Source organism: Balaenoptera borealis (genome assembly GCF_965194805.1).
Source record: "Balaenoptera borealis genome assembly, chromosome: 16".
Taxonomy (NCBI): domain Eukaryota; kingdom Metazoa; phylum Chordata; class Mammalia; order Artiodactyla; family Balaenopteridae; genus Balaenoptera; species Balaenoptera borealis.
Window position 1 is genome coordinate 67,827,256 of NC_138872.1, and position 26,275 is coordinate 67,853,530.

Consider the following 26,275-nt stretch of genomic DNA (forward strand, 5'->3'; position numbering starts at 1 on the left):
GCAGGAGGCGCTGCGAGGTGCTTGAGGAAGGTGCCGCACAGACCCATCTGGAATGCAGGGTGCAGGGTGGCCTCAGGGCGGCACCAGGTGCTGCGCAATACCACCTAAAAGCACAGTGCAGGACGGGCTGGGGCGCAGTGCGGCCTCAGGATGGCAGGGGGCGCTGCAGAATCGTGGCCCACTCTGGGCTGCCGCAAGTCCTCGGCCGCTGGGGAAATACACCTGGGCAGGCGGGGGCGGGGGCCGAGGGGCGGGGCTCCGAGGGGGCGGGGCCCAACCCACAGGAGCCTTGGCCGCTGGGGCTGCGGGATGCTCTCGCTGTACGAGGAACAGAACAGAGCGTACCCGGATCGCGCACACGCTAGCCGCGGACCCTTCGGAACGGAGTAAGGTGAGCCCAGCCGGGTCGGGTCGCACCAGCTCGGGGGTTTCAGGCACCGGAGTGGCCTCGGGGTCCCTGGGCTTCCCGGACACTGTCCTCCCGGTCGGCGGCGGAGCGGGCATCAGCCCGGGGCTGCCTCCCGGTACCTGGGATGCTGGGACACCTGCCCAAGCCCATTCGATCCAGCTTTCTGCTGTCTGCCCTCGCCGTGGCCCGGGACGCAGAGCTGGGGCGGGAGACGTTTCTGAATTACTCAGAAACCGGGTCTGGGGTGTCCGGGGCCGCGCCCCGCCTCGTCTCTCCACCCAGCACCCGCTCATTCCCTTCCTGGCCTTGGTGAGACGCGTGGACCTGACCGCGATCGTTCCTTTTCCCCTCTGGAATGTTTTCTCTGTGGTGACTGGGGTTGCAGAATGTAGCAAACACTTGAAGCGGGTTGGTTGGGTTCTCTCCGGCGGCCTCAGCGCGGGCTGCCCTGGGGCAGACGTGGCTTCGGCCACAGCAGCCGGTCTCTCGGCGCGGGGAGGGCAGGGGCTGCAGAGTCGCCCCACGGGAGGAGCGCGGGTCTGGCACCCAGAGCCCAAGGCTTGGGTTCCATCACTGAGGTCTAGGGGATAGTTGAGGTCGGGAATGGGCGAGAGGGGTGCAGCAGAGAATCATGAGGGACCCCGGAACTCCAGAGAATTCTTTTAATCCTTCCTCCCGGTGTGGCATTGGACAAGTTGCCTAAACTCTGCACCTCAGTCTTCTCTGTGCCTCATATAATAATAATGGGGATTAAATAAGGTAATGTGTGAAAAGAGTAGGAGGAGAAAGTCTGGGAGTAGAGTAAGGGGTCAATAAATGATAGCTGCTGTTATTTCTGTTGTTCGTGCTATTGCTGTTGTTGTTACTGTTATTATTATTATTTATTTGTAGTTAAAGGCATGGTTTTAAATCCCAACTCAGCCACTTTCTAGGGTGACCTTGGGCAAGCTACTTAACCTCGCAGTGTCTCAATTTCATGTGTATAGTGGGGAAAATTATGGTGCCTATCTCAGAAGATATTTGTGGAAATTAATTGAGTTAATACCTGGCAAGTGCTTAGAAGAGTGAGTGCTTGGGTGTCAGCTACTAATTCTTCCACAAGGGCATCATGTTTAATCAAGCAGTATAACCTAAAGGTAGCTACAACCTTGCTTTGTTTATAAGTTGAAATATTATTTGTGTGAACATGTATATGTTTTATGCTGTGCAAGGTGGGTTCCCTTCTTTCACCTGTGGTTTCACTAATGCTGGTGGCTGATCCACCGGGGTCAAGGTAGTCCTGGGGAAGGGGCTGATGGGGCAGAGGGACCCCAGGAGTTATCTTCAGTGAGAAAATGGAGGGTGTGATGACAGAAGCTTCCAGAATCACATTTTCTGTTGAGCATTCACGGAGGAGAAAATCTTCCCTGGGTTGCAGTCCTTTTAACAGGAAATTTGTACCTAGATCTAGGTTTCTTAAAACAAACTCTTGCTAATTTTGGCTTTTGGATTGTAGTGAGAGAGGAGATGAGGATGGGCAATATTTTAAATGATAAAACACAGTAAATCACATTCTTCTTGCCAAGAGGCTTCTTGCATAATTTTGAGGGTCAGAGATCACAGCAAGATCATATATGTCTGTGGAGGGTTAGAGTGGTCTGCCTGCCTTTGGATGTCTCACCTTCCTCCCACAGCATTCTACATCCTTGCCATCAGAAACCTGAAACCCACCAACATCATTAACTTGAAAGCCTCCCGCCTTTGCCCCAGCTCCTGATTTTGGATAATACCCCATGGGTTCATGGTGGAGAAAAATTATTTCCTCAATGCCAGAATCCTGCCTGAAGAATGTGATGGGGCAAACTATGGTCTTTGTCCCAGACCCAGGCCTTCTGGGGGGCATGGGGACTACCCTGTATATCCTATCCTACTAATTCGAGTATATCTTAATTTGCCTCTGTCACCTACGGTAGGCATAGGAAACAGAGTTTCCATATACCCCCTCCCCAGTACCAGTGCTCACCAATGCTAGTGTTAGGAAGTGGCCACACTACCTACCCAGAGTTTGGAAATGAAATAGCTCAGGATTCCATCTCCTTCCACCCCCCCACTTTAGTCCAAAGGACTGTTAATTAACTGTCTTGGGGAGGGGGCAGCACCCAGCACAATACCAGGCCCCTCAAAGCATATACCATGTTGATAAAGGCTGCAAGATTCCAATCCAGCGCCTCCACTTACTAGCTGTGTAATTTTGCACAAGTAACTCCTCCTCTCTGAGCTCATTTTCCTCCTCTGTAATCTGGAAGTAATAATAGTATGCCTACCTTATGGCATTGTTGAAACATGAACTGAAATATATAGAGAGATTATATATATTTGGAGAGAGATTGATTATATATATGATATATGGAGAGAGAGACTGTATGCATTTGTGAGGCTAATGAGACTATATACTATTTTAGTTCATTTTTTAAAAGATTATTATTTCACATTGTAAAGTTTCTGTAATTCAGGTGCAGCATGTATATTGATGAACGCGGTCATTTGCTTTCCAACACTCCTCCCCAGACAAAGCTGTTATTACATCAAAGTGTATTCTCCAAATTCTCTTAGAATCAAGGAAATATGGCATGGTGCCTGGCAAATATTAAGTGGTCAATATTTGTAGGCTATTATTATATCAAGTGCTCTAGAAACACTAAGGGCTTGACTGTAAAGAGAAGTGAGACAGAAATGAAACAGAAACCCTCCACTTGCAGTAAATCAGCTGAGAAAAGGCTGGGAAGATACGGCTGGGCTGGGAAGGGACTGGACATGGTCTAGGGTGGCTGCCCGTAAATTCTCTTGGCAGATTTTATCTGTTAGAATCGATTTGCAAGGTGCTTGCTCTGTGCCAGACGCTGAGCTGGGCACCAGAGGGCAGGGCGAGGCAGGAACGATGCCCTAAGGAAGGCAAGCTAATGGAGACACTAAGATCAGACCCCTGGAAGCTGTAATCACGATGGAGCTTGATAAGAGGGGTGTGGAGGCTGATTGGGATGGGGTCGCCCAGAGGGCTCCTGCTCCAAGCACCCAGGGGGAAGGTCCTGCAAACCGTGCAGTGATTTCACAGGTCACACCCCACCCAGCCTCCACACAGCTTGGCCTGGGGGCCACAAGAGAAGGAGGCAGCTCTTTGGCAGCTGTGGTGGCCCAAAAGCAAATATCCTGGAGCAAGGGCCAAGGCCTCAAAGCAGACTGTCCAGGCCAGAGGGAAAGAGGAAGGCAGCCTCTGAGGACATGAGGGCTGGTGCTTCCCAGCGCCCAGCCTCCGGGCTGTGCCCACTCACCTACTTTTTCTTCTCTGCCCCTCCAGCTTGCCTGCCCCGCCAAGTCCCATCTTCACCATGGCTGCTGGAGAGAAGATCAAAGCCAAAATCAAGAAGAATCTGCCCGTCAGGGGACCTCAGGCACCTACCATCAAAGAGCTGATGCAGTGGTACTGTCTGAACACCAACACCCACGGCTGCCGCCGCATCGTGGTGTCCCGTGGCCGCCTCCGGCGCCTGCTCTGGATTCTGTTCACGCTCACAGCCGTGGCCCTCATTTTCTGGCAGTGTGCCCTCCTCATCTCATCCTTCTACACCGTCTCTGTCTCCATCAAAGTCCACTTCCAGAAGCTGGATTTTCCTGCTGTCACCATCTGCAACATCAATCCTTACAGGTAAGAGGCAGGAGCAGGGACAGGGAGGAGGGGTCATGCCCCCTCCAGGTGCCAGTGCCCCTCCCAAAGGTGACACACTCCAGCCTGCAATCATGCTTTTTAGAAATTTGAATTCATTGCCAGTGTTGGTAAACTGCCCTCTCCCAGGGTTTAGATCTGTACCAAGATTTCAGTCCCATCAGCTACTTCTGAGGATGGGCTAGCTCAAGGAAGGCAAGAGAGGGAGGCTGCAAAGATCACTTTTGCTTGGTGGTTGGGCCTGGAATGAACTAGCATTCTTCCTACCCTGGAGACACACACACACACACACACACACACACACACACACACACACAGCCCAGCTTAGCCATTTCCCCTGAGCTCTCCAAGCTCACACCCTCACTCTCCCCTGAATATGAGCTGGAGGCTGACTCAGACATGACACCTAGGTGACTTCCAGAAGCATCTCAGCTCATCTGAGCGAACCCAGCCCCACTAATTGAGATCACTGGGCTCTGGGCAGGATCAGCCCTTGGTACTGCCCAATTGTCTGCTGCAGGACCTGTTCTAAATGGGTCATTGGAATCCTTCTCAGGATTATTGAAAACTGATCTGTGAGGCAGATCAGAATCTGGCAGAATTTGTCAGAGCAGGTGTGAGGGTGGGGAGAAGGGAAGAGCAGGGGAGGAAGACCTTCAAAGAGAACTAACTCGTCCAGAGTCATCAATGAGTTGATGGCAAAGCTCAAGCTCAACATCAGGTCTAAACTCATTCTCCACCTCCAAGTCTGTCTTTCTTTCTTTCTTCCTTCCTTCTTTCCTCCATCCCTCCCTCCCTCCTTTCCTCCCTTTACCTCACCCTCCCTCCTTCCCACCCCCCTCCTTTCTTCCTTTCATCCATTGTTCCATAATCTTTTACTCAGCATCTACAAATTGTCATTCACTGTGCTAGATTCAGGGGCATGGAAGTGAATGACCCAAACACAGTCTTTGTCCTAGTGCAGCTGATGTTGTAGTAGAGGACTGAAATATTAACAAATATAATTACACTAATAAAATTAATAACAGTGACCATTTAACAGCATATATGTGTGTGTGTATATACATATATATATATATACATACATACATACATATGCACAGAGATATATGGATGGATGGATAGATAGATAGATAGATAGATAGATAGATAGATAGATAGATAGAAAGAAAGAATAAACTCATTGACTCTTGCCAATAACCCCATTTTACAGGTGGGGAAACTGAGGCACAGAAAGGCTAAATGGCTCGTCCAGGGTCACACATCCAGAACCAGAATGGGAACTGGAACCCAGGTAGTTTGGCTCTGGAGTTTATACGCTCAGTCACTATGCTGTGTGGCCTGTGCCCCTAGCAAGGGAGAGAGAGAGTGGGGAGAGTTAAGAGGGAGGCCAGGACCATTTGGTATTGTGAAAATTAAAAGATGGTGTTGTTATGCTTCATGTAGTCAACTCCCAGATCATGCTTCTGTGTTCTTGGGGGCTGTCAAGGTAACAGTTATACCTCTTCCCTCCCAGCATTGATTCGAGGAGAACCCATGGGCAGGGGCAAGTATGCTGGGTAGAGACAGAGCCTGCCCCCTGGGAAGACTCCTGGTTAGCAGTTATTTACTTGTCTTCACTGTGGCTGGTTTATGGGAGGCACCTGACAGTCACCACTCCAGAAATGCTGGTTGGGGCAAACTCATCAACACACCCTGAGAGCAAGCAGACAGTGGTGGCAAAGGTGAAACCATAGGAAGTCACACAAGGGTCATATGGGAGCCTGCCCCATTTACTTGAGCCGGTGGTCACATTGGAGGGGGCAAATTATAAAAGACCTGGTTTGCTTGGCCAAGGGCTCTGGGGTGATGGGCACAGGCTGACGCGCATTGATGGAAAGCAGCATGGGGAAGTGCCAGCTTTCTGCCAGAGGGGTTTCCCATCCCTGACTGCTCCTTCCCACCTTGACAGGTACAGTGCCGTGCGGGACCTTCTAGCCGATTTGGAAAAGGAGACCAGAGGGACCTTGAAGACCCTGTATGGCTTTTCAGAGATTACATCTCGGAAACGCCGAGAGGCAGAGTCCTGGAGTTCGGCCAGGGAGGGCACAGGGTCGAAATTCCTCAACCTGATCCCGCTGCTGGCTTTCGATAAGGGTGAGACAAGCAAGGCAAGGGACTTCCGCACAGGACGGAAGCGGAAAGTCAGTGGCAGAATCATTCACAAGGCATCAGACGTCATGCATGTCCATGAGTCCAAGGAGGTGGTGGGATTCCAGTTGGTAAGATGCACATCCTCACGGTTTCGGGGAATGGGATGGGATAGTGGGTCCAGGGAGGTTTCTCCTTTGCCATTAGCCCTATAATCCCACAGGAAGAAACACACTCAGGGTGAATCGGCTGTAAGCAACTGAAACTGATCCAGGCAATCTTAAGATAAAAATGTCTTAGAAGGTAACCAGTAGCTCATGGAGGCCTCCTGAAGGACAGAAATTAGGGAAGATCCAGGGATCCCAGTGGCAAGAAATGATGAAAAGTCGTTTCAGATACTGCTACTGGATTAAATAAGCTTCAACTGTTTTCAGTCTTTTTGTTAATCCAACCATAAAAATGGATTCAGATCCCATTTGGGGGCTATCTGATTGGCCAAGTTTGGGTCACCTGATGGCTCACATAGGGTAGGACATCTTGATGGACAGTCTCAGCTGACTGTATCCAAAGGGTGGAAGGAAATTCTACCAAAGTAAAATTGGGGTGCAGATACCAGAAGGAAGAAAATAGATAATGAGCAGCAGAAACACAGCGTTCCCAGCAGTACTTGCCTTCACGAGGTGCTAAAGCCTGACTTCTCATCTCTCCTTCTTGGTCCCATTTGAGGGACTCTGAAGAAGCAGCCATTCACCAAAAATGAATTCCATTGCCTTCCTGGCCAAACTCAACCATCACCCTCCTCTCTGTGCCCCAGCCACCTCTGCAAGATGAGAACTACCTCCACTTTATAGTCTTGGTTGCTGATTGTGAGACCTCATGGCTCTAGTTGCAAATCCTGGGGAAAAATGGCCCTTTCTCTAAATCACTGAGCCTTTTTGAAGTCTTCCTGGGTCCTTATATAAGATAAAGTTCTCCTTGATACCAAAATCCATCCTTTGGTGTCCATCTTTTAGGAGAGTTTTCAAGCCCTGTGTGATGAGAACATCTGGAATATACCACAATTTCCCTATAACACTCTCATTATTATGTATTTTATTTATGTATTTATTTATTTTTTGGCTGTGTTGGGTCTTCGTTTCTGTGCGAGGGCTTTCTCCAGTTGCGGCAAGCGGGGGCCCGTCTTCATCGTGGTGCGCGGGCCTCTCACTATCGCGGCCTCTCTTGTTGCGGAGCACAGGCTCCAGACGCGCAGGCTCAGTAATTGTGGCTCACGGGCCGAGTTGCTCCGCGGCATGTGGGATCTTCCCAGACCAGGGCTCGAACCCGTGTCCCCTGCATTGGCAGGCAGATTCTCAACCACTGCGCCACCAGGGAAGCCCCTCATTATTATGTATTTTAAATGCTGGTCCTCCCAACTACCTTGTGAGGTGGGGAAGGATGATATTTTGGTCAACATTTTGTAGGTGAAATAATGGATAGGTAATGCCTTGCCCAAGATTCTGCAGAGAGGTCATGGCAGAGTCTGGGCTAGAATCTCGATTTCTAGACTGTTGACCCAACAAGAAATGGTGAGGGTTGGGTGGGAACTCAGTAGCCATAATCAGTCGAAGCCTGGATGTCTGGGGACCCTGAAGAAGCTGGTTTTGCTTCTCGCTTGGTAGGGAGTCATGAGAGTGAGGCTCTGTGTCCTTCCTTACTCAGCCCCTTCTTGGTCCTTGAGGCTTGAGGATGATGTGTCCCAAGCCCCAGAAGTGAGAAGTAGCCCATCCTTGCCCCACATATCCCTCCTGTTCCCCTGAGTGTTTGATCTAGAGTTTCAGTTCCTTACGGTCCTTCTGAAGGCCGCTGGTAGGGCTGATAGCTTCATCCTGTTGTCTCCTCCTATTCACAGTGTTCAAATGACACATCCAGCTGTGCAGTCTACACCTTCAGCTCGGGGGTTAATGCCATCCGGGAGTGGTACAAGCTGCACTACATGAACATCATGGCACAGGTGTCTCCGGAGAAGAAAATCAACATGAGCTACTCTGCTGAGGAGCTGCTGGTCACCTGCTTCTTTGATGGGGAGTCCTGTGATGCCAGGTCAGTAGGGGAAGGCTGCTCTCTCAGCTCCAAGGACCAGCGGCTCTGAGTGCTGGGCTCCTTGCATGCACCCGAAGCTCAACTAGAGGTCTTGGGAGCGACAGGTGCTCTTCTCACTGACCCTGACTTTTGGGAAATGACTTATACAGGAGCTCAGCTCTAGAGTCAGTGAGGAAGGTGGAGATGGTATAGAGTCAAAATATCCTTAAATTCATTAAATTACTCATAGAAACAGAGTAGTTGATGGTGGATATATAACCTTGTATATTAGCATCACACATACCAGTGAGAACCACTGATCTAGTACAGGAAGGAAAGAAGAAAGGGAGGAAGGAGGGAGGGAAAGAAGAGGGAGGGAAGAAAGGTCTATGTACAGATGTGTGAACTTTCAGAACTTTCCACCTTTAAGATAACACTCAGATTCCTGGTAGAGACTGGGCAGTCATGGGACATTCTAAAGTGTTCCTGCTTATCTGAAGGGCTTTCTTCATTCTTTTGAAATACTAAGCCTTTCTATATGTTAGTTGATATACTGACCCTTGCAAAAACTGAGTGATTGGAATCGTGTCTCCCTGAAGGTTGGGTTCTAAAGTCAGTATAAGGATACATATGATGTGATTCCTTTTCTGGGGATCATTTGCTAGGAATTGGAATGGAAAAAAGTCAAGTGTTGGCTGAGAAATTCAAGAGTAGAGGAAATGGGGGGCAGATATATTGGCACAAAGAAGGCCAAGTCAGGATGGAGATGGAGGTGAGAAGATTAAGAGGGAGAACAGAAAGCAGAGAGCGGTTCTACATCAACATGTGTCAATTGGATGAGGGGCCTTGTTTGTCATCTATCAGAGGAAAGATGGGGGAAGTAAGTCGTGTCTATCATCCATTGTCCACAAAGGAGAGCTGGCCCATTAGCACTGCCCATTTGGACTTCAGCTCAGGTGCATGAGGGGAGTTCCCGGCACGGCCCTTTTCTGACCTGTATTCTCTCCCCCCCGCCATAGGAACTTCACACGTTTCCACCATCCAATGTATGGGAATTGCTACACATTCAACAATGGACAAAATGAGACTATCCTCAGCACCTCCATGGGAGGCAGTGAATATGGTAAGGAAATCTGCACCAAGGAGATCCTGGGGTGCTCTAATGGCAAGCACGCTGGCAGCAGGACAATTGGGGATGCTTTAGGCCTTCCAGAGATGCAGGCTTTCCCCACCTGGCCAGAAACTTGGGGCACAACTTCTCTTCTTGCAGTGTTTCCAACAACATCCATATCGGTTCTTTCCTTCTTTATCAGAGTCTGTTTTCCTTTTTGACATCTCCTCTTTGCGTTTGAGAGAGCAACAGGGACAACCCTGGGGTTTCTTCTCCCAGGGAAACCACTTGGGTTTAAGCTTGTAACTGGAGTGAGTAATGTTGGGCAGGCAGCTTCCAGATGGGCTTAAATCTAGACGTGCTGAACAGGAGATTAGGGAAGCAAACACACCTTTATCTTGGTTAAGATGACAGTTTCCGGAGCCAAAACCCAGCTCTGCCACTCACTGTGTGACCCAGTGCAAGTTACACCCCTTCATCTATAATGAGGGAATAATAATAGTATCAATGATACGAGGTAATTGAGAAGACAAAATATAAAAAGCACTTAGAATAAGACCTGATACACACTGTATTAGTTTGGTTGGGCTGCCATAGCAAAATATTACAGATGGGTGACTTAAACAACAGACATTTATTTTCTCAGAGTTCTGGAGATTGGAAATCCATGGTCAAGTTGCTGGCAAATTCAGTTTCTGGTGAGGACTCTCTTGCTGGCTTGCAGTTGGCCACCTTCTCTCTGTGTCCACACATGGCCTGTCTTCTGTGGAGAGAGAGAGCTTTATTGTCTCTTCCTCTTCTTATGAGAACACTAATCCTATGGGATTAGGGCCCACCCTTATGACCTCATTTAACCTTAATTACCTGCCTAAAGTCTGTATCTCCAAATACAATCACATTGGGGATTAAGACTTCAACATATGAATAGGGTGGAGGGGGCAACCTTCGGAGAGACACAAAATTCAGTCCATAACACACACTAAGCACACAATAAATGCTAGATGTGGTTGTCATTACTACTATTACTACCATTACTACCATTGCTGCTGCTACTACTATCACCACCAATAATTACTACCTCCAGTATTAGTATTACTACTACTCTACTACTGTGACTTTTGTAGAGAAGGCAGGAACTCAACAGACTGGACTGGTTTACCCACAAAAGGAATTCTTAAAAGGTCCTAAACAAATTGAACATGATTTGATATATAGATATGCTCCTACAAGGAAAGGCAAGGTCTTGTCATGGAGGAAAACCCACTTGGATTCCTCATCTTTGTTACTGTATTCTCTGTGTTCTTACCAAATCTGCAAGAAACCGTAATTCAGGGCACTCACGTCAGTGGGAAGAAGTAGTCTGGGAACTGTTGCACAATCCTGGCTCTGCTGCATGTGGGCTGTGTGACCTTGAGCAAATCACTTCCCCACTCTGGGCTTTGTTTCCTTTACTTACAAATAGAAGAAGTCAGAATAACTCTCAAAGTTCTCTTCTTTCAATTCATATAGGCCCTGCTCTCATTTGTTTACCAAATGTTTATTGAGTGTCTTCTGTATGCCAGGTCCTCTTCCAAGTCTTCGGGACACAGTGGTGAATAAGACAGATGCCATCTCTGCTTTCAGGGAGCTTGCATTTTGTTGCAGAGAGACAGATAAATGAGTGAACAAGCACATAGATATTACCTGGTTATCAATCCTAGCGAGCGCTATGAGGAAAACAAAGCAGCACCAGGGTAGAGAGAGTGGCTGGGGCTGAGATGGGGGGTTTATTTCAAATAAGGAGGTCCGGAAAGGCCTCTGGGAGGAGGGTTATTTAAAGATGGAAAATACGCATTAAGGTCCATAGAAGAGCATTTTGGGCACTAGCAAGTCCAAGGACCCCAAGAAGGAAATGGATTCGGTGTGCTCTAGAAACAGAAAGAAGACCAGCGTGCTTGGAGCTTCGTGACGCAAGGGGAGAGTGGAATGAAGAGGGAGGCCTCATCATCTCCCTGAGAGCCACAGTCAGGTTTCTGGACTTTATTCTACGGCATCCCCATGTAGGCAATGAGATGCCACTAAAGAGTTTCAGGCAAAGGAGTGACCTGATCTGATTCCTGATTTTAAAAGGTCCCTCTAGCTGCTGGGCTCAGATTAGACTGCAGGCGCAAGAAAAACAAAAAAGTGGGAGCAGGGAGAGGAGTTAGGATTCACCACTGGTGTCTCTCCCTGAGGGTTTAGGCAGCCACAGCTCTGTGTGTCCCTTTGGGTGCCCAGCAGAACTCCCCATCTCAAAGGACCACATGGAGATTCATGTCTTGGGCAGGGTAGTAGTTTTCCTTATGCTTAGCAAACCTGCAGTAGTGACACTGTTTCTGAGCCCTATTTTGTGCTAAGCCCTGGAGACAGAGCAGTGAACAAGTCAGGCTGGAGTTTCCAGTCTCACCCTTGTCTACCTTTCACTTGTGGGAAATGCCTGGGTCTTGGTTTTGAGACTCCCAGAGCAGTGGGAGAGGTAGGCTACCACCAGGGAATGTTCTCCTGGCTTTTGACCACAGCAGGTTGCCTTATCCTCCCAGGGCTGCAGGTCATCTTGTACATAAACGAAGAGGAGTACAACCCCTTCCTGGTGTCCTCCACTGGAGCTAAGGTGATTGTCCATCGGCAGGATGAGTACCCCTTCATCGAGGATGTGGGAACAGAGATTGAGACGGCCATGGCCACCTCCATAGGGATGCACCTGGTAAGAGAATATTCTGATTCCCATCGGCTTGGTGAGGAGGACAGATTTTGTTGAAGGATAACCAGTGAGGTGCAGCTTATGGAAAAGAGTGTTGGTTTCAAAAGGAAGCATGGTCCAGTACTTTCCAGTGGTTAACCCAGTGGTCATTCTAGTAGTTATACTAAAGGCTGTCTTTGTATCTTTTGTATGGATGAACAAGGACAGGGTGCCATTTTGGATAAGAATTGAAGGAACCTTCCTTGTTCCAGAGACAAATGTCAGCATTTATGGAACCTGTGCTGGTCAGACACTAACTATGTATTTGTCACTGGTATAAATAGAGCAGATTAACACCTTTCTGGGACACCTAGAGGCCACTGGGGCATGTAAACCACTATTGGAAAGGCATTGGGCCATCAAAGGTCTATTTGGACCATCCTACTTCCATCAGTTTCACCTCATTTACCGAGAGCCACTCCCCTCAAGTCTTTGACATTTTCTGACCTCACTAGGTGCTGAGAACACTCATACCTGTCAACGAAAGCACATCTGGGCTGCAGACTCCAATCCCTGAGTCAGTCATGCCCAGTGGAAGCAGAAGGGCAAGGCGAGGAATGTGCTTAGACGCCCCTGGCCACGCTTGTACAGTCTCTTGTTTGCAGGCCTGGGGTCTTTTTATGCCAGTCTCTGTCTCACTCTGTCTCACTCTCTCATTCTCTGTCTCTGTCTCTTGCTCTATCTAATAGAATTAACTATTAAGTACTTATTTAAAGGGAGTATATGCACAAAGTAAAACACCCAAACAATACAAGGAGCATACCATGCAGATGTATCTCCCTTCTATCCCTGACCTCTGGTTCCCTCCTTCCTCTGCACAGAGACTATTGCTGCTGCTTCTGTGTTTCGCCAGGGATGTGATAGTCTTCTTCAAGCATGTGTGTGCGGGTATAAGCATTTCTCCTTTCATGTAAATACAAGATACTGTTCTGCCCCATTTTTCACTTGATACTATGGCTTGGAAATAGTTCCATATGAATACACATGTAGATTCTGCCTCATTCTTCTTAAAGACCCATAATATTCCATTGTGTGGATAAGTTATTGAAGCAATTCCCTGTTGATAGACTTGAGATTGTTTCCAGGTACAACTAAAAGCAATGGTGCAATGTGATGTGTAGTCATCGATTGCTTCCCAGAAGTATATCAGTCAGTATGCATATTAGCCAAATCGCCCTCCAATAAGGTTGTACCCACACGGGTATTAACCAATTTTTAATCTTTGCTAATCTGTCAAGAAAAAAATGGTATCTATTATAATTTTTGACAGCCATTCTTAGTGGCATTTTATCACCTATTTATGGAGGGAAAAAATCTCCTTGTGGACTCTTTGTTCATGCCTTTGTTTATATCCAACCTTAGTATCCCAAATTAAACATCTTAGCCTTCATCCCTCATAAATTTTTCCTCCAGAACAGTCGTTTCCAAACTTGTCGATCTGTAGATTCAGATCTGCTGAATCAATATCTCTGAGAGATGAGCCCAAGGATCTGTATTTTTACCAAACTCCAGTGGTCATTTCAAGAGGCCGCAAACTCAGGAACCTCAGCTTTAGAAACCTGAGTAGTTCAGAATGAGAGAAGAAAAGTGTGTCTTCCTAAGAGAAAGTAAAGGTAGGATGACACCAAAGCTTTAGCACAGCCATAAATGATGGCTTCAGGGTGAGTTATAAAGTGATATGGTGGGCATTGGGGCTTGTATATTTCTCCATCATCTATTCATTCAACAAGCATTTTCTGAGCACATCCTGTGTGCTAGATGCTGGGGCTACATCAGTGTCCCCAGGACTGTCGCTGTCGTTTTAGAACTTAGGGTCTAGCAGAGAGAATCAATAACAAACAAAAAATTGCACAGGTGATTAACTCTAATCATCATAGGTGCTGAGAAGGAGAAATACAGGATGCATGAGAGCATATCACAGAGATGCCTGATTTAGGGCTTTTTAATAGGGAGAAGAGGGGAGCTCAAGGGGTGCTTTCCTGAGGAAGTGGTATTTAAGTTGAGACAGCAGAGAGGATAAACTGGCATCTGTGGCTTCGGTGCCTCACCATGTCCCATCAAAGGGCAACCCTGGACAAGAGAGAACATCAGGTTGGCACATCTGTGAAGCCGTGTCATTTAGTGGCTTTGCTCAATGTGGGAAATTTGTTCCAACATGAGAAGTGTTGTGTACCAACTTGGGCTGTGTGAATGCTGATTGCCCAAGGAAAAATCTTGAGCCCCAACCTGCTCAAACTGTAGTTTGAAAAGACTTTAGGTTACTACCTTTTTTTTGGCCGCACCGTGTGGCATGCGGGATCTTAGTTCCCCAAACAGGGATCAAACCCATGCCCCCTGAATTAGGAGCACGGAGACAACCACTGGACCACCAGGGAAGTCCCTTTAGCTTACTACTTAAGGAACCAGGTCTCTGATTCCTCTGTTCGCTGGCAGATTACAAAACTCCCAGATCAGAATAGTGAACATTTTGATCCAACATTTCTCAGGCAGTTTTATACCTTGAAGAAGCAGCTGGGATTTACAGCACATTCTGACCTTCTGCCTCTCGCAGTATCTGCAAACTTAGAGCTTGGGAAAGTACAAGAACTAAGGAATTGCCCTCTGGTTTTCTTCTCTGAGCTTAGAAAAATATCCATCACACTGTTAAGCAAATGCTCTCTTTAGCAATGATGGTAAACAAAGACATGGGTCGGTTTTCTGCTACACTTAATTTGAGATATACAAAATCAAAGCCACAGAGCAGGGTCAGGAAGCTCTAGTTCTGATTTATGAGCATTTAAAACAACAAAAAAACTAGGGATTACTGAGAGGTCACCAGCGAGTCACTACTATAAGTCCAAACAAACTAGACTTCCTTCCTTTCTTATTTATTTTTTATTTAGTTATTTATTTACTTTCGATCGGCATGTTAAACTGGTAGACTCAGTTTGTTAGGCAGTTGGTTAACTAATCTTCCTTCATTCACTGAGGCATGTGTGTCCAAAGCACTGGATATTCAGAGATGGATACAACAGAGCACCTACCTTCAAAGATTCACCTTTAAGAGAAGATAACATACCTTTGCAACGCAGGTCCAAGCTCTGTGGGAACAGGGACCTTCTCTATCTTGTTCCCAGGCTCAGTTCTTAGAACGTAGTAGATCCGCAGTAAATATTGTTGGATAGATGGATGGATGGTTGGGGGCCAGGACAGAAGCTTTTGGTGAAGGCTTTCTAGGTGATGGATTCTTAAAGGACAATTGTCAGGCAAATAGTATCAGGAAAGGCTAGTCCAGACAAAGGGCATAGCAATTACAAAGGGGTCGCAGAAAGGATTTGAAGCCATGTAGTGAGTCATTCTGAAAAACCACTTTGGCTGAAGTGCAATCAAGAAACTGGAGACAGCGCAATATTTACAGTAACACTAGAAAGAAATGATGAGGCCCTAGCTGAGGCAATGGCTGTGGGGATGACCAGAAGTGAATGGATTTGAGAGATATTTACAAGCAACAGGGTTTGACAGCCGAGGTCACTGAGGAAAGGCCAGGGGGAGTTAGATTGATATTTAGGTTCTGGCTTGTGTAGTGGGGTGGATGGAAGTGCCAGGTTCTAAATTAGGGAATAAAGAAGGGTAGGTTTGGGGGAGAAGATAACCACTGCAGTTTGGGACATACCCAAGTTGTTGTGCCTTTGGGAAATCAAGGTGAAAACGTCCTGCCAATAGATGCTGTGAACCTGGGGCTCAGGAGAAAAATCCGGGGGCCATGGCGGGGTTGAGGGTGGGGTTACATCTAGCGTAATTCTAGACTTGGAAAGAAATGCCATCACCCAAGACCTGAGACAGAATGCAAATGTTTAAGGGCTGAGCAGAAAGAAAATGGAGAAATAGAGGGACCAAAGTAGCAGCAGAAGCTGGAAAGGGTTGGTGTCAGAGAAACGAAGAGGGTTTCCAGGAAGGTATTAGCTAAGGTGCCAAACGCAGTTGAGAGGTCAAGCGAGGTAAAGGGCAAAAGCTGTTGGGTTGGGCAACCAAGAGGTCACCGGTTCTCTGCCAGAGCAGTTTTCAGTGGAAGGAGTGGAACAGAAACCAAAGTACAATGGGTTGGATCACGAATGAGAGACGAGGAAGCGGGCAAGGGCAAATTCACCCAGGGAAGTGTGGAGCCAGGCCCCGGAGAGGGGCGAGACTTCACTGTCATTGCAAACCTTACTGTATTTTTTTTTTTTTAAAGATTTATTTATTTATTTTTGGCTGTGTTGGGTCTTCGTTGCTGCGCGCGGCTTTCTCTAGTCGCAGCGAGCGGGGGCTACTCTTCGTTGCGGTGCACGGGCTTCTCATTGCGGTGGCTTCTCTTGTTGCAGAGCATGGGCTCTAGGTGCGCGGGCTTCAGTAGTTGTGGCACGCGGGCTCAGCAGTCGTGGCTCGCAGGCTCTAGAGCGCAGGCTCAGTAGTTGTGGCGCACGGGCTTAGTTGCTCCGCGGCACGTGGGATCTTCCTGGACCAGGGCTCGAACCCGTGTCCCCTGCATTGGCAGGCAGATTCTTAACCAGTGAGCCACCAGGGAAATCCTCCTACTGTACATTTTTATCTTAAAGCATGCACACACTTCTCTTCACAAGCATATGTATAACAGGGATTAAGGGCTCAGACTTTGGAGCCAGACAACTGGGGTCCAAACCCCAGCTTTTCATTTTGATTGTGTGATCTCTGTGTCTCAGTTACCTCATCTGTAAAATGGGGATGATAATAATGTTACTGCATAGTCTGGTGAGAATTCAATGAGTTGATTCATGTGAAAATTGAAAACAGTGCTTGACATGTATTGGGTGCTCCAAAAATATTGGCTATTACTATACACTTTTTTAAGAAAAGAGATGTGAAGGGAAGGAAAAATATTTGAACCAAAAAGAGGGGTTAGGGAAGATTTTTCTTGTCCTCGTGATACCCTTCTGAGTGAGATATTGAGTAAGATATTGATCTCTTCCATATAGTATATAGAAAGTACTAATTATTTGCCATATGTGTTGCAAATATCTTTCCCAGTGTGTGCTTTCATTTTAGTTTTCGTTATGCTTTTTCACATGCAAAAACATCAGATGTTTACATAGTCAAAATCTTTGTTTTCTTCTTTAGTCATTATGTTTATTGAGGATTTTCCCTCGTTGAGATCAGATACTGAGCTGATTTTCCTTCCAGTTATTTTATTATTTCATTTAATAGTTTAACCCACTAGAATTTTATTTCTGCAGGATGTGAAATGCAGAATTCCTCCAAATTCTTAACAAGTAGTCCTAACTTCATATGTTGCATAATTCTTTTTTCCTCCATTGATTAGAAACGTCAAAATAACTTTTATAATTATTTATATCTATAAATTATTTTATAACATTACAAATAACTTTTATAATTTACTACAATTTAAAAACAGAACAAAAGAAAAAAGAGTTAAAACACCCGTAATTCCACCTAGAGCCTCCTGCTGCCACCTGGGCTTTTCCCTGGCACAGTTCATACCTTTAAAGAGGGGAGCTAAGGACTCTGTGCGACTGCTCTCCTCCCCCAGGATTCTCAGAAGGAAGCAGATAGGACCTCATTTTGATAAAAATGAGTCCTGTTCCCACATACACCCACATACAACACATGTGCACGCAGACGCCTAATCACACCTACACATACCTGTGCATGCCACACACATATCTATCTATCTATCCGTCTAAACTTGCACACAGTCTCACACACACATACATATATACCCATTCTCATTTTTGGGTCCCTAGGGGTCAGGACAGAAGCCAAAATGTTTCCCCACCCTGCCCAGATCAGCACTTCTGGTAAACTGACAGTGAAGTGGGGGAGTGAAAGGTGGCGGGGGAGAGAGAGCGAGAGCAAGCCAGGGCTCTGTCCAAGTTCATCTAGCTGAGGCTTTGAGAAGCTAAAGACCTCTCTTCCCCTCTAAAAAGGCCATTTGCCCCATCTGCCCCAGCCCCAGGTGTTTCAGGAAGTAACCTGAATAACCCAGGAGCTCTGAGTTTGATAAGCATCGTTGCAAAGTAAAGGGCCATTGAGTACTCAAAAAGCATAAAAATCACAATATGACTTCTCACAATCGGTTTTCTGGAAGTGGTCCATGGGCTGGTTCTCAAAGCAGAAAGAGCCTCAGCCACCTTTGCCAACTGCACAGGGCTTACCTGCGTGGACGAACCCTCTCCCCTAGATGCCAGGGTGTTGAATTCTCCCCACAGGCAGATAGAGTCCGTAGCTGACACTCTAGGCTCTGTGGACATCCTGGGCCTGGGGTCTCCAATGGACATCCGATCAGGGAGACTGCTGCTTGGAGAAGCTTAGAGGGTAGCATTGAATGGAGGTGCCCTCGAGGGAAGCCACTGCTTGGCATCTTCGTGCCCAGATCCCAGCCCAGCCCTGGCATGCACTAGAGGCTCTAAATCAGTTTCCTACCCAGCTATTAGAGGAATGAAGCAAGTCTGTTTATTCTGTACTGACATGGAAAGACACTCACTCTTTATCATTAGTGAGAAAAGGACATTGCAGGGCAAAGTGAACGTGTGATGTGTGTCTGGATCTCAGGATTGAGATCTGACCTGTTGGAGTGGGTACCCGGGGGAAAGAGAGGAAACCAGACGGCTAGGCTACTTTCTTCTCTGCTTCTTCTGTTTAAACGTTTTAAAATGAGCACTGTCTTTTGCCCCGGAGGGCAAATTAATTTGCAATTAATTGAGGGAGACTAATGGGTCAACAGATGAATTATAATACAAACAGAAAGAGATTATAGCCACTTGAGATGTCTGTAGTTTCTACCTGCGCCAAACTTCTTGATTCCTTCCCCCCACCCAATCACCTTTCTCTCTGTTCATCCACTCTTCAAAGGAAAAAGAATTTTCTTCCCTCCCATAAATCTGCCATCCATTTGCCCTTTACCCTCCCCATTTCATAAAAGACAAAACAAAACTCTCTGTACACACACACACACACACACACACACACACACACACACCCCAAATCCTAGCTATGATATGGTCACAATATATTCAGTTGTTATTCCCCCTTGGGAGACATTACCCTTTTTTTTTTTTTTCTTAATTGGCTTGTCTGGATTGTTCCTTTGCAGTGACAAATATGAAGCTAGAACCAAACGTAGTAAGCTATAATAAAACATAATTTAATAAGGCTTTCGAACAGTGAGTTACGATGCTCTTACCTCCTCTGATCAGGGTATCATTCTGCTCTGCTGGGTATTCTTTGGTCCTCTCTAAGAAAGTCCATTTTTTCAAGTCAACTTCTGGGACCAGAAGACAAGAGGGTAGGAAATGAGTCCTTCACTGAGACAAGGACCCCGTGCAGCAAAGTCACCGCTCATCTTTCTAATCCCTCCAGCCCCTCCCCATGGATTCTCCAGTGGCTCACTACATTCTGAAAACCAAATCCAAACCCAAATTTCTCAGCACAGCTTAGGAGGCCGCCATGATTTGGCCTTGGCATCCCTCTCTGATCTCATCTCCAGCGACGGCTCTCCCTTTTACCACGTTCCGGCCACCCTGGCCCTCTCCCGCCTCCAGCCTTGCTACTCCCTCTGCCTAATCCTCTTCCTACCTTTCTTGGCAAGTCCAGCTCTTTGTTGCCATTCCATGTCGAGCCAACATGTCCTTTTCTCAAAGACATCTTCCCTAACCACTTTTGGGAAGACTGCCCCCTCCTCCCAACCCCTCTCGTCTCTCTACACAGTTTCATTGATCACTATCAAAAAAGATCCAAAATGATTTATTTGCTTTTTGACCATCTGTCTACCCCACTAGAATGTGAGCTCCACAAGAGCATGGAACTTGTCTATTTTGATCACTGTGGATTCCATAGTGCCTAGAATAGCATCAAGCTCCTAGTAGGTGCTCAATAAATATTTGTTAAATGAATGACTGGGTAGCTGCTCAGCTCGTCGAAGCTGCTAGAAATGCCCCTTGTCTGGGTCCTGGGGGAGGTCAGGGCTGAATGTGTGCTGCTGTGATTACAGACGGAGTCCTTCAAGCTGAGTGAACCCTACAGCAAGTGCACGGAGGACTGGAGTGACGTGCTGATCACGAACATCTACAATGCTACGTATTCCCTCCAGGTACAGGCTGGAGGCAGCACCCAGCCCCGGGTTGTGGCCTGGACCCAGGAAACAAAGTTATATATAGGCTGGGGTGTGTCTGGGACTGGGAACTGAGGTTAGAATCCTGGGGTTCATCCAAGGACCTCAAGGGCAAATGATGCCAGCTGGTTCCGGTCCTCTTCAATCCATCTGTAACCAGAGCTTAATTGATTCATTGAGGTTTGCATGGAACAGAATGTACAGCTGAGATCCACTTCCTAAATGGGTCTTGGCAAGTGAGGGACCGGAGGAGGAAGCAGCCTGGGAGAGGCACTGGGTGAGGGGTGCCCTTCACCCGCTGATGGCTTTGGGCAAGTTGTGTGCACCTCAGCAGTCACCGGGGGAGTTTGGATTGGATCAGGGGCTGCTAAGTGGCAGCTCCCAGGTCCCTTCCACCCTGCTCACCTGGTTTTTCTGGATGGTGTTTAAAAGTCAGGGAATTTCACAAGAAAACCCAGATTTCTAGCTTCTCTTGAAAAACAAGATCTGGCAACATTGGACCCATTTTCCTACAGGATAAACAGTGGGTGGAGTGGCCTTATCAAACGAGGCATGTTCTCTGGTTCCCCGTGGTCTCCACCACCCGCTAGTGTATTACCTATGTCAACCCTTGAGTGAGATCACCTGTTACACTGCCTCCTGTTCTGGCAGTCTGCCCTTCACCTCCCACCAGGACACTAAGAGAGCCAATGAGAATCATCCCAGCAGAACAAAAGGACCAGGCGCCCTGAGTGCACTGAGTCCACTAGCTTCCACCAGAGCTGAGCTGAGGGGTGGTGGAGACACTGAGTGAAAAGAGACTAGTAGTCAGACAATGTCTGCTTGTAAGAAATAGAAACACATTCACACTGACTTCAAGACCAAAAAAAAAAAAAAAAGGGGGTGGGGGGTCAGCTCGTTGGAAGGATACTCTGGATAATATTTAGTGAGAGGCTACCATTTACAAACACTTTATATCTTTCAATTCATACAACAACTTCATGAAGTAGGTCTTGTTATACTTATTTCAAAAATGAAGAAACCAAAGCATCAGAGAGATTAAGTAACTTGCCTGAGGTCACACAGCTGGGAGGTAGCACAGCTGGTATTTGAACTCAAGCAGCCTGCCTTCCGAGCCCACACCGTTAGCTTTTATGCTATAAGCTTCATGGATATTATGATCCCCAGGGATCCAACCTGGAGGGCTTGGACCTGAGAATCAGAAAGTTGGGGGCTGGGTTTGTTTCTCTCTGTTTCTTAGCACCTGCTCCAAGTTTCCCACTTATCTCTGGGTCAGCACTTACATGATGGAAAATGACCACTGCAGCTCTAGCTCAACCTGGCCTCCACGTCTGTTTAAATTCCCAATAAATTTTCTAGCTTTGTCCCTGTGGCCCTATCGGCTGTGACATGAGGGGTACATTTATGCTGTCTGCCAAGGCTGTGGGAAGCTGAACTTCTCCGACTGAGGGATGTAGGGAGGGGGTCTCTGGCATCCACGTGCAAGGAGGTTAAGGGAATTCCTGGGTCTTGTCTTTCAGATCTGCCTTCACTCGTGCTTCCAGGCAAAGATGGTGGAGAAATGTGGGTGTGCCCAGTTCAGCCAGCCTCTACCTCGGGGAGCCAACTACTGCAACTACCAGCAGCACCCCAACTGGAGTGAGTGAGACCCACCCCCGCCTTCCACACCCCAGGAGCGGGGTCAGCCCAGCCCTGGCAATAGCTAAGGCGCTCCCGGGACCCTGCCCCTATGGCCTTTGGCCTGAGGGAGATATTGATAGAGAGACACCAACCAGTTTCACTCCTGTTGTGAAGCCTGGCTTGAATTCTACTTTCTGATTAAGGAACAAATGCTACACCCCAGCTTGTGCTAAAACCTTGACCACCTCTGTCAACTCCAGGAGGTAGGAACTATTGATAGTATCCTCTGACAGAACAGGTAACTGAGGCTCAGAAAGGTTAAGCAACTTGCCCAAGGTCACACAGCCAGGGAGCAACAAAGCTAGACCCAAAGCAAGGGCTGCTAACCTGCCCCCGACCCCAACTCATGTTCTTAGCTGTGGCAGTATTCTGTCTCTCAAAATCACAAGCCAGAAATTGATTCCAGAGAACTAGTGTTTGTAGAAAGTGGAAGGTGAAATCATTAAAAGGAGACTATGGGGGCACCACTGGAAAACCCTAGGAAGGGCCCTGTGACCCCAAAGCTCATGCCACCCTGCACTCTGTCCCTCAGTGTACTGCTACTACGAACTGCACCAGGACTTTGTCCGGGAAGAGCTGGGCTGCCAGGCGCTGTGCAAGGAAGCCTGCAGGTGAGTGGACCCAAAGCAGTGGGATGAGCAGGGCTGGGCTGGGCTGGGCCGGGCCACCCACCCTCACTCCATGCCCTTCTCCACTTAGCTTTAAGGAGTGGACGCTGACCACCAGTCTGGCGCAGTGGCCATCTGAGGTTTCCGAGGTGAGTTCTCTGTCCGCTCTTCCCCCTGGCGCCCTCAGCCTGGAACCTCATGTCCTGATTGTGTCCTCTGGCCTCAGGGGTGATCCACAGGGGAGGCCTGGGTCAGGGGCTGGGGCTGAGAGGGGAGGGCAGACAGGCTGGCTCTGGCCCCTCCGGGCATCCCCAGGCCACTTCTTTCTCCACCACAGAAATGGTTGCTGTCCGTTCTCACTTGGGACCAAGGCCAAATAAAGAAAAAACTCAACAAGTAAGTTGACCTCCGCCCTGCTTCCTCTGCTTCTGCCAGCCCCCGCCCCAGCCTCCTCACTTGATTCCTCAGTGCCAAACGCTCTCCTTTTCATTCATTCATTCATTCATTCATTCATTTCTTTATGCAACAAATATTTACTGAGTTCTTATCATGAGCCAGGCCCTGCTCGAGGCCTGGGGCTCTCAAACTTTTTGACCATGACCCACAGTATGAAAATACTTTCTCCATTGTGGCCCATTGAATACATAACTGAAATAAAATTGTCATGAAACAGTACTCCCTTATGACGTACAATGCATTCGGGCTGCTTCTCAAATGTTGCACACTCGGGTACCAAACCAACTGTTCACATCCATCCCGATTGGTCACAGCACAATTCTGAATGATTAGTGCCCATATCAGTTGATAAAAATTTCGAATCTCTCTGTGGATGCAATCTGATCTTTCCTATTTCATTTTGTAAAAGGTACTGGTCATGACCCAGTAAGTTTATTTCATGGCTTCCTGATGTATCTTGACCCACTTGGAAAAATACTCCTTTTGAGCCATGCAGCTTCTAATTCCACTTGAATTTTCCACATCAAAATTCACTTCCAAGGGACCTTTAGCAAAAATCAGCCAGGGCAGAGTTCAGGGACCTCAGCAGATGGAGACAAAGATGGGAGAGGGTGGGGGGATTGCCGTGTGAACCCACATCTCTCTGGGCCACTACTGTCTCCACAGTGCCCAGCCCTGGGCCAGATCTTTCTAGGTTTGAATAGCAGCTCTGCCAATCATGAGCTGTGTAGTCTTGGGCAAGTTACTTATCCGATCTGTGTCTCAGTTGCCATATCTGTAAAATGGGTATGATTAAAACATACCTGCCTCATAGGGTTGTTGTGAGAATTAAATAAGTTGACTCACATAAGTTTCTTGGAACACATAAGGTTCTTCCAGTGCTTGGCAACACAGGAAGTGGTCAGTAAACGCTAGCTGTTATTATGGTTATTATCATTATGACCTTATACCCAGCCTGCCTCGCTCCATTTACACCACTTGCCTGTCTCCCGTACATGTTTTAGACTGCAATCGAACAACTACAATGTCAAGGTTTAATGAAGAACATTGTGCTGTGGGAATGCAGCTGAGGGAACTTAGTCTACAGGTGGGGAAATGGTTTTTGAGTGAATGAATGAACCAGCCCCAGGCCAGAGGTGTGCTCTGTGGTGCAGAAGGAAACCCATACACCAGGTTCTAAGACCCTGTGGAGCTCAGAGCCTGGTCCGTGCTGGGGGCTGGGCAGGAGAGAGAGAGCCATGCTGAGAGGCTGTCCATCTGGTAGAGTACAAAGGCCTCCAACTCACCTTGGCCCCGCCTATTGGAATCTTTACAGGACAGACTTGGCCAAACTCTTGATATTCTACAAAGACCTGAACCAGAGATCCATCGTGGAGAGCCCTGCCAACAGCGTGAGTGGCTTCCTTCTGGGATCTGTCCCGGGTCTGCGAGTGTACGCATCTGCCTGGCCCTGGGGAGCAGAGTCAGATTGTGGGGATCCAGCCTGAGCTCATAGGGCCACCAAAGGCCAACCAAGCCTCAGATCAGGCAGAGTAAGAGGAGACAGGAAGGCTGTCCCCATTTTCCCCCAAACCTGTTTGGGGCCAGGGCTAGCCAGTGACTCCCTTGGGAACTGGGGTCTTGGCATGAAGCCAGCTTGGCGGGGGTCCCTCCTGATAGTCTGGCTTGGCCTCCCTTGCAGATCGAGATGCTTCTGTCCAACATCGGTGGCCAGCTGGGCCTGTGGATGAGCTGCTCCGTCGTCTGCGTCATTGAGATCGTCGAGGTCTTCCTCGTCGACTCCCTCTCCATCGTCGCACGCCACCAGTGGCGCAAAGCCAAGGAGTGGTGGGCCCGGAGACAGGCACCCCCCTGGCCCGAGGCTCCCCCCAGCCCTCAGGGCCGGGACAACCTGGGCCTCGATATAGACGATGACCTGCCCACTTTCACCTCTGCCTTGTGCCTGCCTCCAGCCCCAGCAGCCCAGGTGCCGGGCACGCCGCCCCCCAGATACAACACCTTGCGCTTGGAGAGGGACTTCCCCAGCCAGCTTGCGGACACTGAGGTGCCAGCTGAGTCCTGAGGCAGGCTGGGGAAGAAAGACCGAGCCAGGACCGCCAGCCATGGTCTGAAAGCTTAGACCCTGTCTCCTGCACACGGAGGGGATCCTCTGCACCCCCTCTGGGCTTTTCAGAGACATTTACTACAGGTCTCTTTTGAACAAGGCGGGGCCTGGGCATGTGCAGGGGACTGTTGGACCCCACCCAGCAATGCTCCCAGCCGCCCAGGATGAGATAGTTCCTGCAGCCCAAACCCTTAGGACATCTGCTACCGAGACAGATGGGGCCCAGGAAACGCGGCCGGCCTGGACAAAGGCCAGGAGTGAAGCCTGACCGAGTTCTCCGCCAGATCTTCAGAGAGAAAGACTCCTCCAAAGCCCTGAGCTGGGGGTTTCAGCCACTCCCCCAGCCTGGGCTGGGACCCAAGGATGTGACCTTAGGTGTTGAGGCCTGACAATCACTGCCTGGTGCCAAAGATAGGAAGGAGGAAGCTCCAGGCCCAGAGCCGTTCTTGAATAAACTGCTTAGTCACTGACATGGGGGCGAGGTCTGCTCTGTGCCCTCAGGCAGGAGCTGGCCCAGAGTGCTTGGAGCGTGCAGAGGGGAAGGGTGTACTGGAGGGAAGCCTGGGGGGTGTGACAGGAGGTCCTCACTCCAGGGGGGGCGTGGGACATATTCTGAGCAGCCAAGCCAGTGCTCTGGGCCCTTTCCCCGAGCAGAGAAGGGCCAGGTAAAGGACACTGTTGGACACTACTGTCCAGTGGTAGCCCGAGGCATAACGGATTATCTCCTGATGACCCGCCTCAGCTACTCCTCCTCCAGGGCAGACCCCGTACCCCCACCAATGGCCTGCGCCTCACCGACAAGCCAGCCACGGACAGCCGCCTCCTGACGTACTCACGCCTTCCAGGGAGATAATAGCTAACATGTGTTAAGCGCATAGTAGGTGCTCAATATCAGCTCAGGAGCAGTGTTCTGGCTGCCTTCCTAAGCACTCACAGAGGTTGGCATAGGAGACTGCAAACGACCACACACAGGCCAAATCCTATTTTTGCTTGTGACCTAAGAGTGAGTTGGATGGTTTTGGGGGTTTTTTTTTTAATATTATTAAAAATATCAAAAGAAGGACAGTTTGTGACCTGAAAATTACACGCAATTCAAATATCAGTGTCCGTAATAAAATTTTATTGGAACACTGTCA

The 26,275-nt window shown here is 48.3% G+C and overlaps 1 protein-coding gene across 2 annotated transcripts; it reads left to right on the forward strand.

Annotated features, from left to right (window-relative positions):
• The first annotated feature begins 277 nt into the window (after nucleotides 1-277).
• Nucleotides 278-26,275, forward strand: SCNN1G (sodium channel epithelial 1 subunit gamma). 2 transcript variants are annotated; one of them, XM_082362502.1, is made up of 13 exons: nucleotides 278-391; nucleotides 3,744-4,091; nucleotides 6,061-6,370; nucleotides 8,131-8,321; nucleotides 9,320-9,423; nucleotides 11,970-12,133; nucleotides 20,172-20,270; nucleotides 21,812-21,929; nucleotides 22,504-22,582; nucleotides 22,671-22,728; nucleotides 22,917-22,975; nucleotides 24,351-24,426; nucleotides 24,717-26,275. In XM_082362502.1, exons 2-13 carry the CDS (start codon nucleotides 3,775-3,777, stop codon nucleotides 25,095-25,097), a joined length of 1,956 nt encoding a protein of 651 aa, XP_082218628.1. In that variant the 5' UTR covers nucleotides 278-391; nucleotides 3,744-3,774; the 3' UTR covers nucleotides 25,098-26,275. The 2 variants fall into 2 exon arrangements, with proteins under 2 accessions (XP_082218628.1, XP_082218627.1); XM_082362501.1 differs by having other exon boundaries at nucleotides 297-386.

What these genes read in the sequence shown, in the direction of transcription:
- SCNN1G (XM_082362501.1), top strand. Translation starts at nt 310, where the DNA reads ATGCTCTCGCTGTACGAGGAACAGAACAGAGCGTACCCGGATCGCGCA. An exon ending in ATGCTACGTATTCCCTCCAG is followed by an intron (nt 20,271 to 21,811) that starts GTACAGGCTGGA and finishes CTTGTCTTTCAG; the next exon opens with ATCTGCCTTCACTCGTGCTT. An exon ending in ATAAAGAAAAAACTCAACAA is followed by an intron (nt 22,976 to 24,350) that starts GTAAGTTGACCT and finishes GAATCTTTACAG; the next exon opens with GACAGACTTGGCCAAACTCT.